The sequence below is a fragment of the Cynocephalus volans genome, chromosome 5 (assembly GCF_027409185.1).
Source record: "Cynocephalus volans isolate mCynVol1 chromosome 5, mCynVol1.pri, whole genome shotgun sequence".
Lineage (NCBI taxonomy): Eukaryota > Metazoa > Chordata > Mammalia > Dermoptera > Cynocephalidae > Cynocephalus > Cynocephalus volans.
In genome coordinates this window covers 55,818,431-55,837,435 of record NC_084464.1, presented here as the reverse complement: position 1 = coordinate 55,837,435, position 19,005 = coordinate 55,818,431, and the positions used below count along the sequence as shown (strand labels likewise).

The window sequence follows — 19,005 nt, the reverse complement described above, 5'->3', positions numbered from 1 at the left end:
TGGTGGCTGTGGCAGGCCCCCCACCTGCAACAGTAGCTGTGGCAACATTGGGGCCTGCATGGTGTGGGCAGCTGCCAGTGGCTGCAGTAGGGAGCCAGATGATCTGTTCCGTGGGAATACAGGTGATGGTTCTGACACCAGACAGTGGCTTCGGCGACTGTGGTGGTGTCGGTACTGGGCTAGTTCTGGTCTTCTGCGGGAAGAATGCGCCCTGGGCACCTCTAGTTTGTCATCTTCCCAGAAGACTCTAATAGTATTCTTCAAAGAGAAGGGGTACACCCTTTTACTTCCCTTTCTACATTTAATTGTTTTGTGCAGATGTGGTAACTGTAGCTGTAGAAGCCATTCTGAATCATAAAGACAAGGTCATGGCCTAGAAAAGTTAGATCAGATGCTAAGGAGACTGAGGACCTTGTGACTTCAGTGAGTGGTTATGTCAAGCCTCTATACTTGTCTCCAGAATTTATTTATGTGAGGAAAAACAAATTTCTACCTTGCCTAAGCAACTGTAATTTTGGGTTAGATTATATGTAGTAAAAAATCTTAACTAAGAAAACCTGTGAATGAGCACCCTTGGTTGATAAGAACATGCTTCAAGAAGGTAATTAGTGTCTCAAGAGATACCTGGTTGAATATAAATTTATTCTAGTTAACAGTTTGGTAAATACAAAGAATCTGATCATTCCAATCTGTTTGGCACTTAATTGGATTCTGTTCTGCATGATGCTAGTAGAAATCCAGGTTCTGTCATATAATCTATTTATGATTTGTGCCAGTGAAATGAACTCATACGTTGTGAAACTTTTCTTGTGCTGCATCATGAGAGCTGGTAATTCTTAGCTGGCACATGTGAACTCATCATCTTTTAATGTATCAAGGAAGCTGTAGAGATGGCTCAGTCTAGCCTTCTAACAACTTTTGCATGGACTTTCACTATCAGTTCCAAAGCTCACTTAATCTTTGACCAAGGACACTGGTTTTTTTGTTTCCTTGTTAATTCTTCCCCAGATAATTGACAAATTAAGTCTATTTTTTTATGTTGAAGGAATATTTTGTCATGGCTATGATTTTCAAAGATGAGTCATAACCACAGAACAAGAATTAATGTCTTAATGTGTTTCAGCCTAAGACTCATACTAATTTGAAGAGTTTTGTTCATCAAAACTTATCAACATCAAAGGTTGAAGAAGTCATACAGTATTTATTACTATGTTTCCTGTCTGTTAAATTCCAGAAGAATACTGAGGAAAGGATTTGATTTTACATTTTTTTCTTTATTAATCAAAATATCCATTCTGCTACTTAGGAAATTAAAATACTGAGCTACAGAAAATAAATACCATCTGGGCTATGTGTTTCTCTCCCTCCTCTGTAGAACACTGTGCGAAAGAGGGTATGCAAAGCAATAGAGCATGCTCATTTAACTATACTTATGGGATATCTGATGTGGTACAGTAGGACTATTGCTTAAAAGTTGTGTATAAGTCAAATTGTAGTTTATTATGTTGAAATATACGAAGAAAGCATCATTATAAAAGAATTCTAAAGGGATTTCTTTTATGTTATGAATCGTAAATTTATGGTTTTGGCAAGGTCATATTTTCATTGTGCAGATTTCTATCACTCATTTCAGTGTAGTCCATGTTTTGTTTTGTTTTTTAATCCACCTGTAACATTTGGGCAATCTGGTAGTGAAACTTGTTGCCTTGTGATTATTAAGGTAATTATTATTGGCCTTCTGTGACTAGCTAAACTCGTCTCACCACTTTTACCCTCACACATGGATCCTTCTTGTTCCTTCTTACTCAGTGAAATAGGATAACCTTCCTAGACAGATGAGACCATGATTGTGTCCCAACAGTGTGTTTCTGCTAATACCCTACCAAAAGAAAAAAATGCATATATGCATGCTCACACACTAAACGTATTCTCCGAGTAGTCGCCCAATGTATTTGTTCCCTTGGCATCATTTTCCCAGTCAAAGATGTGAGTCATTACATAAGATTATAAAGTCTTTATTATAGAATGACAACATTTAAAAATTTTTACCAAACTCTCTGTGGTATGCCTGTCTTCTTTCTGATGTTCTCTTTGGGCTGCATGGTATTATGAGCATGGGCTTTGAGGTCAGACAGACTCAGGTATTCAAATCACAGTTCCATCTCTTAGCCAAAGGATGTTACCAACCTGGGCAAGTTACTTAATGTTTCTGAATCTCAGATTCCTTATTTGGACCTGCATCTTAGAACTGTTGGGAAGGATTTGTGATGACATATGTAATATACCTAGCTCAGTCCAACACATGGGTGTTTAAGAAAGGTTGTCATTGACAAAACCTTTTTTATAAGAATATATAATATGGCAAAATTCCTGTGGATATACATACAAATGGAATTTAGTTTAGGAATAATCTTCCCATCCTAGTGACTAGAATCACAAGCAAAGACTTTGCAGCATATTGAAGTCTAGTTATTGGAATATCTAACATTGACTGCTGTCCTCTAGTGAAGTGATTCAGAAAGTATTGTCCATATCTTCAGCAGGCACTCTATGTAATATGATTACATAACATTTGCCCACTTATATCTTATTAAATAACGTAGCCATTTTAGAATACATTCCTAGATCTTATCAAAACTGCACATACCTTCTTTGAGGGTTTTCATTTCTGTAAAAAATAAAAACAGGGGCCGAGCCCGTGGCGCACTCGGTAGAGTGCTGCGCTGGGAGCACGGCGATGCTCCCGCTGCGGATTCGGATCCTATATAGGAATGACCGGTGCACTCACTGGCTGAGTGCCAGTCACGAAAAAAACGACAAAAATAAAAAATAAAAATAAAAACAGTTTTGTTTTGCCACTGATAAGCATTTCAGATAGAAGTTTTTGATTATTGCTAAGTCTCTAGCATCGTAACATGTAGTAGTAACGTCCAAGTAAAATTACCCAAAGACTTCCAATGAAGTCTTAAAGTCTTTGGGTAATTTTACTTGATCAGATAGGAAATTTTATATATGAGTAAGGAGTTTTGTTATAAGACTCGGTAATATACTAGAAAGTACACTGGTTTTGGAGTAGGAATCTTAAGTCTTTCCAGCAGTGTGTCTTACCTTGATGATACGCCACAGAAACTCTCATCCAAATACTAAACAGACCTGACCCTACTTAGCTTGTGAGATCAGATAAGGCATGTTTGGAGTGGAGAGGCTGGATGAAGAGTATATAGGAACTCTATGTACAGTTTTTCAAGTTTTTCTGTAAATCTAAAATTATTTCAAAATAAAAAGTATTTTTTTTAAAAGGCAAAGAGTCAACTTCAATTTCTTCATCTATAAAATAGAAATAATAATAGCTGATCTTCCTACCTGACACAGTTGTTGAGGATAAACACATAAGGTAATACACGAAAAACTCAAAAATGCTGCTGTTCTATGCTATGATTCTTCCTCACTTGACTTCACCCATTTTACCACCTCTCATATTCCTTTCCTCTTGTTTGAAAGTTGTCCTTTGATTCTTAAAGGTTTTTGTGGTTACTTTGTTTAAGGTGAAACACTGCCTTACATTGCCAAGTTATTAAAACAATTCTTTCTTCATCTTTCTTTGTAATCCATTCTACACCTTCTGTGGCATGCCTTCTTACTTAAGAACTGGGCCTAATAGCCACTGACATTTAATCAAACAGCAGTTATAATACATTTACTTATGAGTAAAGGCCGAATAAAATTTGGGCACTGACATCTAAGAGGAAGGGAATTTCATCATCAAATATCTTAACAAAAACCGTTTTGTTAAATAACCATAATTACAGGTTTTGCATTTATGATTCCAGGGGATTTTACTATTCTGCATTCTTTGAAGCCCAAGAGGCAGCCATTGTGTTCAGGATTCTTGAAATACTTATATCAATTATAAGTATAACTAGGGCTTCTTCAGGAGATAAGTCCCCGCAGGACTTTATCATGCAAAGATTTCATACCCACAATTATTATAAGATTATTTCGGTTGCTTTTAATTTTTTTAAATTAGTTAAATGGACTTTTAAGGGAAGAATTGAAAATAGACATTAATTTTCTGAATCTGTAGACATTTCTGCTTTTTCCTGTTAAGTATTTATGAATTTTCTTTTATTAGATTTGAAATAAAAGCAATTTTGATTGCTGTGATTACTATTGTATTCTCATGATAGTCATATTTGGTGAAGACTATAATTTTCTCTTTTTTTCCAGTGACTAAATCTTGGCATATTCAGGAAATAATTTTCTTCTTTTTGTTTTGTGTTAACTCATGCTTCCAGCTGGATCAGTCTCTGTGGCAGATTTCTATTGATGAACTTGCTCATTTCTGACTCATGAAAACAAGTCAGCCACTTATGAGAAAAGAAACTTTAGCTTTAAAGTGATTAAGAACATTCTCTTTAGGGGGAATACACAATTTCGTTTGATTTGTTTCTAATCATAACTCAAATGCTATCCAGTTATAAAAGCCTATTTTTCCTTTATAATATATTCCCTTGAGAATTCTTCCTAGACTGGGGACTTTATTTCTTCACTGGAACATAATGTAATAGACTACATTATTCATCTTTTCATGGTTTCATCTTTCTTTTTGAATTTTTAAAGCATGTGTGATTCATGCTTACTGTTAAGCATGTTTTTTGATATCCCCATTTTTTTTCAAAGTTTATTTACAGCAATATTTTCCTTCAATTGAAAATTCCTAAATGAATCATTTAACCATTTTATTAGGATACCTTCTTTTTTTTTGTTGGTGAATGGCCAGTACAGGGATCCAAACCCTTCACCTTGGTGTAGGATACTTTCTTACTTTCTTACTTTGATAGGGAGTAAGATTCTGACCCAAGGTGAGGGTAGGTCCTATTGTATTGACTCAGGAGAATTAAATGTAGCAGCATTTGTTCTGGTCTGTTTTAGGAACACTCTTTCCTAAGTGTTCTACAGATAAGCCTGCCATTTTTGCAACGGGCTATGATGTCTAACAACATGATTTATATTTTTTAAAGATCACACTGACTGATATCTGGGGATTAGTTGTTCCTTCAATATCATTTTCATCCTGTGAGTCTCACTTGTGAAATGGCTTCTGTTTTGAAATCAGAGACACAGTGCTTGTTGCTTAAAGGGCAGGCAGCATAGGATAGTACATTGGTTTTCATATTCTGTCCTGTAATTTTTGGTATTTAATTGAGAAATACCTGTCAGAGGAGAAAGAAATTGGAGAGCTCTATGCTTCTTTCCCTCACCTCTATCAAAGCATCTTTGCTTTCAGCAATTTCATTTATGAGGGTTCCCTAAGGTCTCTCTTAAATTGCGTGTGTTTTAATAATAACATACAGCTCCCTCAACATATGCACACATAGCAAAACCCCTTATGTAGTAAAAAAAATATAGGCTTTGGAGTAAGACAGACCTCATATCAAATTGCAGCATACCTTATTTGCTTAGCAACCTTGGACGAGTTACCTAACATATCTAAGCCATATCTTCTTCGATTTTAAAATAGGAATCATATCTGTCAATTGAGAATATTTTAAGATGTAAAGAAATAATGTAAAGGGTGAAGCATGGCACCTGATACATACTAGTGAGTCAACCAATGTTAGTCCCCTTCCCTTAGATTAGTGGTTCTCAACTGGGAGTAATTTTGCCCACCAGGAGACATTTGGCAATGTTTGAAGACATTTTGGTTTTCACAACCCAGGGAGTAGTGGGCAGATGCTACGGGCATCTACTCAATAGAGGCATGCTGCTAAACATCCTATAGCATACAGGACAGCCCCCACAACACAGAATTATTCAGCTGAAAATGTCAATAATAGGTTAATTTCACTAATATTTATGAAATACTTGCTGTGTATCAAGCTCTGTAAAAGCTTTTGGGATTTAGCAGTGAATAAAATAGACATAGTCTCTGCCATCAGGGTCATTACATATTAGTTGTAGAGAAATAGACAGTAAACAAATAAAAACATAATATTATGGCAGATGGTAGAATAGAGAGTGACATGGGGGGAGCTGCTGTTGTATATTAAATTGGTCATAGACAGCCTCTTTGGTAAGGTGACCTTTGAACAGAGACCTGAAGGAAGTGAGGAAGCAAGTCAGACAGTAATGCAGGGTAAAATATTTTGGAAAGAGGTATAGAAAATGTAAAGGCCCTGGGCTGGGAATGTGTTAGGCATTTTCAAGAAACAACAAGATAGGCCAGCGTGGCTAGACTGGAGCAAAGAGTGCTAGCAGATGAGATCAGAGAAGCAATAGGGTATGTAAGATTATATAAGGACTTATAGGCCATCCTGAGGACTTCGGCTTTTACTCTACATGTGATGAGAAACTACTGGAGGGTTTTGAACATAAATAGCAAGATCCGATTTTCATCTTTTAAAAAAACCCCTCTAGCAGTTGTGCGGTAAATAGACTGGTGGTGGTGGGGTTAGGAGAGGAGAAAGAATAAAGCAGGAAGACCTGTTGGGAAATTTATTGCAGGGAAGAGATGATAATGATGGCTTGAATCAGAGCAGTAGCAGTGAAGGTGGAAGTTAAGTGGTTTATTTCAGACAGAGTTTAAAGGCAGAGCTGATGGAAATTGCTTAAAGGGAATGAATTGATGAATTAACATATGTTAAATTTTTATTTTCATATGTTAAAAAAAAAATCCTTACTGAAAAAAACCTCAGATATATCACATAATAGCAAACAAAGGGAGATTCCAAGCAGGGTTCCCTTATTTTTACAAAGATTCATGTATCCCTGAGGAGGAGGATGAGAACCATGCTGCACTGACAGGTTTCTCCTTTCACAAGTTTTTACTTTTACAGTACCAGACTGTCAGACTATATAAGTAAAGCCAGGCTCTGCTGTGTGTGTAAGTTTGACCGCTTGAGAATCTGATCTTGGCTAAATCAAGGTGGAAACATCTGCAGTTCTAACTCAAGGTTAAAGAGAAAGTATGAACTTTCTCTTTCATTATTTTGTGCAATAATGACCTTGTACACATATTTTCCAGGCAGTATTCTAAAGTTTTACCCAAAATGACTAGAATATTTAACTGTATCCTTGTATGTTTGCTATACTTGAAAGCCATCTTGCTTCATCTGGATATTGCATCAACCTCTGAGAATGTTTAGAAATTTTATTGAGAATACCTAAAGATCTCACTCATATTAACCTAGTACGTTCACTCTTTAACATACAGCCAAATAAAAACCACCAAAAAAAGGGTTACAGCATCCTCAATCAAGAAAACAAAAAAGAGGTTAATCTTCTGTTACTTCAAAGAACTAGTTAGGGCAAAAACTCACATAGCTTTCTATATTATCTGCCAACTTGGTTATTGCAGAGCATGCTTACAACTTCAGGAAAGTATTAGTAAAACTTAGTACTAACACTAAACATGTGGATTTATAACTTAACATGGAATTAGGTTATGAAAAATGATACTTCTCTTAGCATATATTTTATTCTAGGGCAGGAAATATTTTATTATGTTTAATTTTTCTTAAGAAAAATGGATCCAATATTTTCAAATAACTCTGTTATGAATTAATATCACTAATATCTTTTTTGTGTATTTCTCAATCACTGATGCTTTGTACTTGCCGAGAGTTACTCATTTACTTTCAGCTGAAAATTTCTTTTAAATTCCTTGAGTCTTCTAAATTCTACAGCTTTTTCTTTAGGAAATTTAATATGATTACTGTAATATATTCTTAATACATTAGACACACAAAACTGGTATATTATGAAAGCAGCTCTGGAGGGAAAATTAGCACCAGTAGAAATTCTTTTTTCTTTTTTTCTATAGAAAAATTGAAAATATGGTGTATTTTTATTCAGTTCTATAGTTTAATGAAAATTCTGGGTCAAACTTAAGACTAAATCAATTGGGATAATGAGTTGGTTCCCTAAATATTGCAGTAACACTATCCTGTGTGTGTCTTTCCTTCCTTCCTTCCTTCCTTCCTTCCTTCCTTCCTTCCTTCCTTCCTTCCTTCCTTCCTTCCTTCCTTCCTTCCTTCCTTCCTTCCTTCCCCTTCCCCTTCCCCTTCCCCTTCCTTCCCCTTCCCCTTCCCCTAAAAAAAAATTAAAACATTGCTGAAATGTGTAACTGAAAAAGTAAAAATTCCCACGCCCAGATGTATATGCTTCTAGACTTTTAACACCTGCATTTGCAGGTGTGTGCATGTGTGTGTGTGTGTGTGTTTTTAAACATAAATGGGATTAAGGTACATACATTCTAGTTTGCAACTTGATTTTTTCAGTTAATAATGCATTCCTACAGTTATACTCTCTGAGGAGAGACAAAAGTAGCACCCATAGAAAAAAATTCAGGGACGGGTATAATACTCCCTAGAAGAACAAATAGTTTTCAGAAGGGAGAAATCAGTGTAAACTGGGATCTTTAGGAAAAAACTTGCTGGAGGAGGTAGGACCTATGCTGTGCCTTGAATAAAGGGAATGATGTAAATTACCATGGGGATGGGGGAGGGGATGGCCAATACAGTAATGGTGGAGGGCAGGGGATAGCAAAACATGGCAAGTGTGACAAAGGGTAATCTAGCTAAAACAAAGAATAAGTTTAGTTTTGGTGAGAACAGTGGATGCCTAGGTAGAATGGCCTAGATTATGGCTACATTTGGAAGGCAGGCATTTGAACCTGAATTTCATGCTGCAATCAACAGAGGCACTTGTAAGTTTATGAGGAAGAGAAATGAAATTGCTGTGGTGAGGTCTTGCTATAAAGAGATATAAGCAAGATAGGTTGGGAGAGGAAAGATAAATGGAAGGAACCAGCCAGGAACCTGTTGCAGTACTACAGGCCCCAAATGATGAGTTTTGCTGTGGAATGGAAAAGAAGGGGAACTCTACCATGCATTTTGATGGATGCTCACTTGACTTTTGGGTAGGGTAATCTACTAAATTACATACTAACCCAGTAAGCAGAATAAGCACTCACTGGGGTACTGAGTTGCCTCTACAACTGTCCAGGTAAACCCTTAAGCCTTTCTGCACCTTAGCTTTCTTAACCTACAGTGAGTTGAGGATATCACTTCTAAGTTTCTTCAGCATTCTATGGGGTTTGCTGATTTGTTAGAATCCTTCTGCAAATTGACCACATCATAGGTACGTAAACATTCCCTAATTCACATGCTGTCACATTGTTGAATGCTGCTACCAATTGTTCTATTTGAGTTTTCAAATTCAGCAACCAATTCCTGTTTAACATGAGGTAGTTAGTAGATGACTATTGGCATTTTACCTTTTCTGTGTAGAAAGGACTTTGCATTTCAGTTGTAAGACTTGTAAGAGATGACAAAATAAGATTAAAAAAAATTTTTTTGAGGTAGAGGTGAGAACAGATAACTTTCAAACCAAGATGAAGCTTATGTTTTGTGATTTCTATGTTGCTGAAGAAAGATAAGTGTCATGTGTCTTGAGAAGCTGCCAAGAGATATGCCAGCACATAGCTTCTATAACCTAAATACGCTTCAGTGAAAGCATGTGGAGAATTTAAATGGAACTGCATGCTGCATGTATAATCCAGCCTTTTCTCTCAAAATAGTATAGGCAGGGACAAATGGTGATTGTTCGTGTTGAAAGTGTTTTTCAAAGACACAAGCAACTTCATGTTCAAAACTTCACTGAAATTCAAATGAACAAATATATACTAATAGTCTATTGTGTTCAAAATATTGAACAAACAAATTATACTAGATACTACATCTGCAGGGATTTGCTTTCCTGTTTTCATTTAGGTAGGACCCAGAAAATGAGTTCAGCTAGCATGGAAGTTTGCCTTCTGTTTGTTTTACAACAACGAGAAAACGCTGTAACTTCTTGGTAGTGACATGGGTGACTAGTAACATAACTGTTCTCTTTACCTTTTTAAAAAGCTATTCCAGTTAAATTTTAAATATTGTTGGGTGTTGGAAAATTTTAGAAATAATTCATTCAAAATATTTTTTCTACGTGTGCTCCTATATTGTAATACTTTGCTATATTGTAATAGTAGTAAGTTTTAATTTCAGAAAAGCCTCTGAGTATGTTACATATTTTTGTGAATGTTCAAGAACACTGTTATTTGACCCCTAAAGAAACCAGTGAATGGGTAGAATTGACAGATTAATAAGCAGAAAATGAACTGGACTTGTAGATACAAAAGCATGACTAATCCAGAGATGACCTTACATTCATGTGGCAGTCTGAGATCAGGAGAGCATTGTATAATTTGAGAATTTGTGTAATGTTCAGTTTGAATGAAAGCTATGATGAACCAGCTATGATTATTCAGTGATTTTTATTTCAGAGATTTATGTTTTTAATGTTCTAACTATATGATGTCTTTTGTATTCCAGTTGACCATATGGAATGGTCACATGAATTTTTTAATTCCTTTTTAAAGTGCCTCTTAAAATTAAGTTTGTATTTTAATATTTGGTCCAGAAGAAGCTAGAACCTAAAGGGATTACAACCTTCATTACAGTTAATATTGTATAGATTAGTAACTCTTTTCTGAGAAACTTTGTATACCTTAGAGTAGGTGTTTAGGACCTAAGTTTTACTTCTAACTTTGCCTCTTTATTAACGGTATGCTTTTAAAGTTTTTCTTTAACTTCTTTGAGTCAAAGTGTCCTCAATTGTAAAATGGAGCTATTAAAACTTTTATATTAAAGGTATTGTTCTGCTGTATGTAAAGAGTAGGTATTATCATTCTGATCATGTTGTTTTACTGGACTGATGGGTTTTTTTTCCCCCTTGCATCTTTTTCCAGAGATTTCTTACAGTGCCAGGAATAGAAAAGGACTACTGCCAATGAACATCTTAGTATGGATTGATTGGAATAGGTGATCTGAATACACTCAGAGGGGAAAGTGGAATTAGGGCACCTCAGAAAATAAGAGCCAAACTAATTTAATATTTGGCAATTGTTTGGATTTCTTAGTGGGTCTTTAGCATGAAAACTGCCTACCCTCTCTGGAATTCATACAATCTGATTATAATTCTTACCGTTCCTGGTCTTAGATCATCCAGCAAGGACTTAAGTGCATTTCTTTTGCCTCAGTCCATCCATTCGTCTTTCCATTCACTCAGCTAGCCAGGAGTCACTTACTGAAGCCCAGATAAACCCAAGCAAAGCATTGCTTCAACACTAAGATTACAGAAGCAAAGCACAGTTCCTATCTTTAAAGAACACATATTCCATGAAGGTTAGATATGTACTGCCTTTCTTAGCACTTAATATGATAGTGTAAGGACAAAGTATAATAATCAGACAATGAATGACTTGGATCATATTATATGGCCAAAATTTGTCCCTTTCTTTTGGCTTTTTGAAACAATTCATGGGGAAGAGAGAGGAATAAACAAAAGTTAGATGATAAGCATATCTGAATCATACATCATACTCATCATCCTCAAATCCAAGTCAGTATACAAAGTGCAAAGAATCACTGATTTCATGAGTTCCCTTGACCATGCTGTGAATAGCGTGTATATGCTTTGACATGTAACATTCAAGGACATCATTATTAGTACAAGTGCTTCTCAATCTTTTTTACATCACAGCACACATAGAAAATGGTAATGTTTTTATGGCACACCAAGGTAAATGAACAAGGCAACTTGTAGACAGATACCAACCTAGAGGTTCTGCTACCTCAGCTTTACCTGGCATTCAGAGGACTGAGGCGAATCAATATCTCTACATACTTGTGATGTGTTTGCAGCACACTCATGCACTAGCAGATGCACTACAGTTTGTACACTCTGTATTAGATTATCTCTAGGTTGTGACTTTGCTGACTAATTTCTTTTCTCATGAACAGTTTGGGCATGTTAATTGTGGTGGCTACCTGATATGTTTTAGTAAGACAGTATATGGAATTTAGAGGATCTCAAAGGCAAACACTGGAGTAAAATAATTACTACAGGCTGGAGACCACTTTTTATGATGAAAATTGGGTGGGTGAGGAGGGAGTCCTGGGCTTCGGTTCTAACTTAGTCACCTTTAACAAATCACTTCTCTCTGAACCTCAATTTCCTTATCTTTAAAATGGAGGGGCTTGAACAAGATAAACTTTAAGCTACCCTCTAGGTCTTGTACCCATGTTTCTGTATTGTCTATAAATCATTGCTTTTGAGTCATCCACTTTGCATTGAACGTTTCCTGTGTGCTAGGCCCTGGGTAAGTGGCTTCTTATGTATATACGCTAGGGCCAGCTTCATGGGACTGTTCAGATCAAAGATTACTGCTTAGATTGAAAAAGAACTGAGGTGCTTAATGAAGAAACGAGAATAGGCACTGGAGAGGGTGTCCGAAATAAATGAAGGTAGCTGTAGTAATTTAAAGTTCTTCACATTTATGGGTGTCTTTGAAATGTAGTCAGATGATAAACTTTGCAGTTCAGAATCTTCCAACTAGCTAACCACCTCACGTAATTAAAGCTGGCAATCCTGTGAACCTTAACCTCTTGGGATGTTTTCCTAACTTTCATTTCTAGAAACACTTATTGCAAATACGTCAAGTATCTAATCATATATACAGAAACCAAATCCTTATTTTCCCACTTAGTGGAAGAAAAAGTTAGTGTTAAGATCTCTTTAGGAACTTTCTTTCTCCATAGTTATCTAAGTCGTTTCTTTCTAGCCATGTGTTGGGTGGATGACGTTGACTAGCTGGAGAGTAGCAGAGAAGATATGTAGGAATGCATAGATAATCAAGGACTACTTGCATTATGGTGATAGTCATTTGCCCTGTAAAATGGTAGCATTTGTTCATTTAAAAAATGTTTATTTCTTATTTACTGTATGTCAGATATTTCTTCTAGGAGCTAGAAATTCAGACCTGAGAAGTTCCTGCTATAGTCAGACAGAGACAAACAGATGTACAGTTGACCTTGGAACAACATGAGTTTGAGCAGCATGGGTTTGAATCACTTATAAACAGATTGTTTTTTTCAATAGAAAAAACTTAAGGTATTGATATATACAGTACAATACTATAAATGCAATTTCTCTTATTTTTTTAACATTTTCTTTTCTCTCTCTTACTTTATTGTAAGAATGCAGTACATAATTCATATAACATACAAAATATGTGTTAATCAACTGTTTATGTTATCAGCTTCCAGTCTATCTACTAAATAGGATATTTAGTAAAGTTTTTGAGGGTCAAAAGTTATATGTGGATTCTCAACTGTGTGGGGATTGGTGCCCCTAACCTGCCCGTGTTGTTCAGTGGTCAACTGTGTATGTGTACATGTGTGTATATCTGTATATCTGTATATATATATATATGTATATACAATATACAAACAAACGTAGATACATATGAGTGATGCTGTGTTATCAGTCTTAGAGGGTTTTTTTAAATAAACACATTAGTACCTTGTTATGTTCAAAATACTTAAATAAATTTTCCCTTCCTTGCTTTCTGTTTTCCATCAGCAAACAGTTATTGAGTCATGTGTCAGATACATTAAAAAGGACAAAACTAAATCATACATTTATATATCAAAAAATACTTCCAAATGCATAAAAATTCACACAATAATATACCTTTAAGGAGACATGATGTTTCTGATAAATGCACAAAAGGATACCTATGCACATATATATGCATATATGTGTGTGTATATAAATACCATGTGTGTGTATGGTATTATATATATATATAAATATTTGCTTGTACATGCTTTATATATACAAAAGATTTTCTTGTACATGCTCAAAAAGGATACTTGAATCTAGAGAATAAATAAGCAAGAGAAGTCTGGGTTTGTGCCTGCACTTATGTATGTTTGGGGGAGAGGGAAGGAAAGAAAGGAATGAAGAAAAAGCAGGGAGAGAAAGATAAGGAAGGAAAAAATAGTCAGTGATCTTAGAAGGAACCACAGTAGTTAGTCATTTTTTTCCTTAATTCTCACTGCCCCATCTATCTTTTCTGTATTAAGCTACAACCAGTGTACCATTATTTATTCCCTCAACTAACATATCATTGGAATTGACCACTCACCAAAATCAAACAAAAAGAAGAAATAATAATCAGTTTTAAAAATACAAAAACATCTATAGTCGTTAAAAGAAGTGGTATTTATATGCTCCAGCAACTGTGATAAAGATAACTTGCTGAAAGACATTCCAAAGCAGAAGAAAATTTAAAATCTCAGGGTATTTTTTCCTTTATAGGCAAGAAACTTATTCCAAGAAGTACCAGCCTGTCTCATTTCAAAATGCTTCCCTTACTAAGGAAGTGGAAGCGGTCATATTCTTTCCCACCAAAGTATGGGTGGATTATAATTATCCTATCTCTTGTGAGACAGTGAAGCAGCAAACATCTGCTACACTGAATCAAAAAACCCATGAATGAAACTATACCAAACTGAATCATACCTGGACTCAAATTAAAGGATCTATGTTGTGTTTACCTTTTTCTCTCTTTCTTTCTGTTGTTTTCCAATTTAAATATGGATTTGTTAATTCTGGCTTCATGTTCTAACTGAGGGAAAATATATGGATTTCATTCACTGACTCCTGTTTTAACACTGAAAAATCACAGATGTACAATTATAGTTAATATCAGATTTTCTGTTTGATTTATTATCCCCTCACGAGTTTTCTGTTTCTTTAAAAGGATGGTACAAGTAAGAAAATTTAGAAGTGCACAATCTAAGAAGTAAGTTCCTTTAGTTTTAGTATCAGTAAAAGAGGAGCAGAAAATAATATTTTAAACTCTATTTCCAAAAGAAATAAACTGCACAACTACTGTTATTTATAATTTTATGTGTCATGGTATATATAAATGGTAGTACTGAACTGTTTACCTAGAGTAAGGAAAGGAAAATGGTACTTCAACTCTAAGTTTTAGCTGTAAAAACATGTAGAATGATCTATGTGCTTTAAACTTTTGTGTCTTTTTATTATGTTTTAGAGAGCAGAAAGACAAACGCGAATTATGGATTCAGCTCAATATGCAGAATTCTGTGAAAGTCGACAATTAAGTTTCTGTAAGTTAAGCATTTAACTTTGCTTAATTATATGTATAAGGGATTGTATTACAGATGTGCTACAGTATGACATGATCTCTGTTCCTTAGAAATTGGTGGATTTAATGTATGCATAGTTATGACTTACAGAAACAACCTCTGCATTGTAGGGTAGCCTATAAAAGATTTTACCACGTTCTACTGTTTTGCAGTTAATGGTATTAAGAGGTTATAAAGGATACTCATAGTACACAGAGAACCATGTTAATTATTCACATTACTTTTAGTCAGAAAAAATTCTATTTTCCTTAATATTCCCTTTTTAATTTCTGTTTCAGTTTGTTAGTCATATTTACATTCCTATTGCTGATTGTGCTTGACCCATAATGAACTCTGGTAGTACAGTCATGACATTTAAAAGCCCCCGATATTAATTATAAATACCAAACTTTCCCCTTATGCATATCATATTATCACAAAAGAACATATCAGTAGTCTCTTCCATTTTTGTCTTTAACCTCCTACTGTGGCATGCATTCAGTGTTAGCCAAATTCATTAGTTCATGCTCTTGGAACACTAATAACCTCTTGATAAAATTAGTACTTTCCCATCACCACACACCATTTTATTAAACGCATATAAAGACTCATGATAGTGGGCTAAATTGTGTAGCAAAACATCCTTACAGCAACAGTTCAGTGATGACTAAGACTCTTGGGGTAAAGGGCAAAGAGAAAGTGTGATGAAAAGTCCAGTTAAAAATATGACAAAGTAGCACATGACCCTTGTCTGAGGGATTATAGAAACAATGGTGTCTTTAAATGAAAACTGTTATGTGGTCACAATAACAGTGTATTTGATTTGAAAAAAGAAAATGAGAGCTTCATTTATACATCATAAAGTGCAGATAAATGACACATTTCAAATAGTGCCCCCATGTAAATGTCAGTAAAATATAGGAAAACATGTTTTGGAAGATTTTTTTTTCTAACTAAATATACTTTCCAATCTGACTAACAATTTGGCATCATACATCTGTGAAGCATTAAGTAAATGACACTTCAGATCATGGCAATTTCAGTAAATGAGAGGTTTTTGTATTGTAATTTTTAGGTTTAAAAATGGCATTCAAGTATTTTATAAGTATAAATCTCCAGTTTATAAAGTAATGTTTATTGCAGTTGAACTATTTCTTAAAATTATATTTTAAATTTAATCACTTAAAGGAACAGAAGTGCTATTTCACACTAAAACTGACAGTCTTAAAATCTCCTAATAAGACTTTTGTTTGAAAATCAGATTTTTAGTTTCGTTGTTTTTTGTTTTTAACTCAGTGATAAATGTGTTACATTGAAGATTAATATTTTTCCCTTTCTGTGTAAAACAGTTATAGTGTAAACAGTATATTATGCTTAATTATGCACCTTTTCTTTAGAGGGGATGGATTCAGTCATTTAAAAATATTTGTTTACATGGCACCCAAAGGTGCATCATTATGAAATGTTGGTGGGAGAATCTGTTTTATATGACAGAATACTGTAGTTGAGAATGCTTAATACAAGTGGATCAGCAAATTCAGAAACTATTCCTGCACCGATCAGAGTGTTGGACTCTTTTTCTCCTTCTCCTTCTGGTAAATTACCAGGATATAGGAATTGTAATCCTGCGATATGTATCTTTATGTATAGCAGTCACTGTGATTATTGGTACCTTTTAAAATAATGGGTCTATAACTTCATAGGCTGAGGGTAACCTGTAGGGACACTGGTCAAATTCACCTGTCTTTTGTTTTTATACATTTGTGTCAGATAGTCATAGTCTTTTTTAGTCTGATATAAATATTGATTCACAAAGCCTTCTTTAGTTACAATTTTTCTGGTAAATAATTTTCCATCCTTTCCTTCGTTTTCCCATTCTTACCTTTTATTTTATATTTGGTTTTTATAAACAACTAATAGCTAGATTTTCTTTTTAATCGACCAGTCTCTGTATTTTAATTGATGAGTTCAATTTGTTTGTATTTAATTACTGATACATTAGGGTTTGAATATGCTGTCTTATTTTGTGTTTTAAATTTACTGTGCTTTTAAATTTTTCCCTCTCCTTTTCTATATTCTGTTGGATTGGTTGGGTTTTCATTCCATTGTTCCTCTTCTAGTATGTATATACTTTGTTCTATTTGTACTATTTCAGTAACTGACTTCAAAATTGTAATATACATCCCTGACTTAAAATTTTTATGTTGGTAAGTATCTAAACTTTCTCTGCCTAATGTTGTTTTTCCTGAGGTTTTGTAAGTGCTTAAAGCACTCATTTTTGTCTTAAAATAGCTTTATTTTGCCCCAAACTTAAATGATTGTTTAGTTATATAAGAAATTGTAGGCTCATAGCTATTTAAAACATGATTCCATTGTTTTGGGCCTCCGTTGTTGCTAGAAATCTGCTGTCAGTCTACTTGTTTGGTATTCTTCCTGTGGGAGAAACTAAGAGAATGAAGATATTGCCTCCAGGTCCTCTACATATGGGGAAATGAACAGGTTGGCAAACAGTAGTTGCCCAATAAGTATTTATAGAAGGAAGGGAATAAGGAACCCCTACTATGGAAGGTTCCAAGGGAAACCATGCCCTATAAGGAAGGCTAATTTCAATTAATGCAAAGAACACTAACTTTGAAGAGGCTGAATTTGCCTAAGAATTTCTTTAGAGTAGAATGAGCATTACAGAGGATCCTGAGGGAAGGATCAGGAATGGAAAGACAGGTAGAAATCATGAAACAGTATGCAGGAATAAGAGAATGGAATATTGCAAGAAATTTATATTTTGCTAGTGATGATTGATAAGAAAGATAAAAAGTGTGTGGGATTAACTAGCTCTAAATTTCCATATGAAATTATTATGTAAAGTTGTTTTAAGTCCACCACAGGCTGAAAACCCATATAGTGTCAGAAAGCTAATAATTCTAAGAACTTAGGGGATTTTATTTAAATTGTTAGTCAATGTCCAGGTTACCCTTTCTCCTGATATATTGGGAAGAGGGGTGAAGGAGAAGGAACTCATTCATTCTGAGGCCCTCTCACCTCTTAATGGAAACAAACTGTCATAACTAAGCATATCTGTGCCTCTTTTGCTGGAACCAGCAGTATCCTGGAAGGGTCAATCTCTGAAGAAATCCTTCTCCAGGTGACAAGGGAGAGAAATAGTTCAGAGAATCTTCACCTGTTCGTGGAACAGCAAAAACCCAAGTGATTTATGGGACCTCTGTGCATCTTTTTTGTTGCGTAGAAGTTTGGACCTTACCCTTTTATTAAAGAAAAGTCTCTCTCCTCTCTCCTCCCTCCTCTCTTCTCTTCTCTCTCCCTGTTTTTCTCTATCTCTTCCTCTTTTTCTCTTTTTCTTTCTCTTTCCCTCTTTCTTTTGCTCTTTCTCTCTCTTTATTTCTCTTCTTTTTTCTTTCTTTCTCTCTTATTCATTCTTTCTTTCTGTCACTCTTTCTTCCTTTCTTCCTTCTTTCTCCTTCCTTACTTCCTTTCTCCCTCCCTTCCTTCCTTCCTCTATTCTAGGTGCTGGGTATGCAGTGGTGGATATGTAGTCCTTGTCCCTACGTTCTCAGTGCTTACAATCTAACAAGGAAGCTATTAATTCTGTTGTTTATGTAGATAGATCTGACTGAATACTAATAATGATCCTTCTCTTTACTTTGAAATTGTTTAGAGCATAGTCATAAAATATGTTTCTGTGTTCCTAACAATCTGTCAAAGGGAGAAGTGAATAAGATACTTTTTATTGTCTTACCAAATTGATGCCTGTTCACATTAACTTCAGAAGTATTCCACAGATATTAAACAAGTATTTGTGAGCTATTGCAGCTTACTAGTTAGATGGGATGTTGCATGTCAGAGAATATTTGGAAGATTGGTTACTTTAGGGAGATAGCTTTAAGAGAGATTATCGTAATTCTGCCACATTTGACAGCTTTGGATATGTGCTTCAATAGCAGGACTT

General features: G+C 35.0%; 1 protein-coding gene across 4 annotated transcripts in view; it reads left to right on the top strand.

Annotated features, from left to right (window-relative positions):
• The window catches only part of SUPT3H (SPT3 homolog, SAGA and STAGA complex component), a 547,871-nt gene that overhangs the window by 421,964 nt on the left and 106,902 nt on the right, over positions 1-19,005 (top strand). For all 4 annotated transcript variants that reach the window (XR_010023599.1, XM_063096838.1, XM_063096839.1 and 1 more), the window contains exon 7: positions 14,948-15,023. Coding sequence is in view for 3 of the 4 variants with exons in the window: in XM_063096838.1 (XP_062952908.1) it covers positions 14,948-15,023 (76 nt within the window). In the remaining variant the exon portion in view is untranslated. The remainder of the gene's footprint in view (positions 1-14,947; positions 15,024-19,005) is intronic.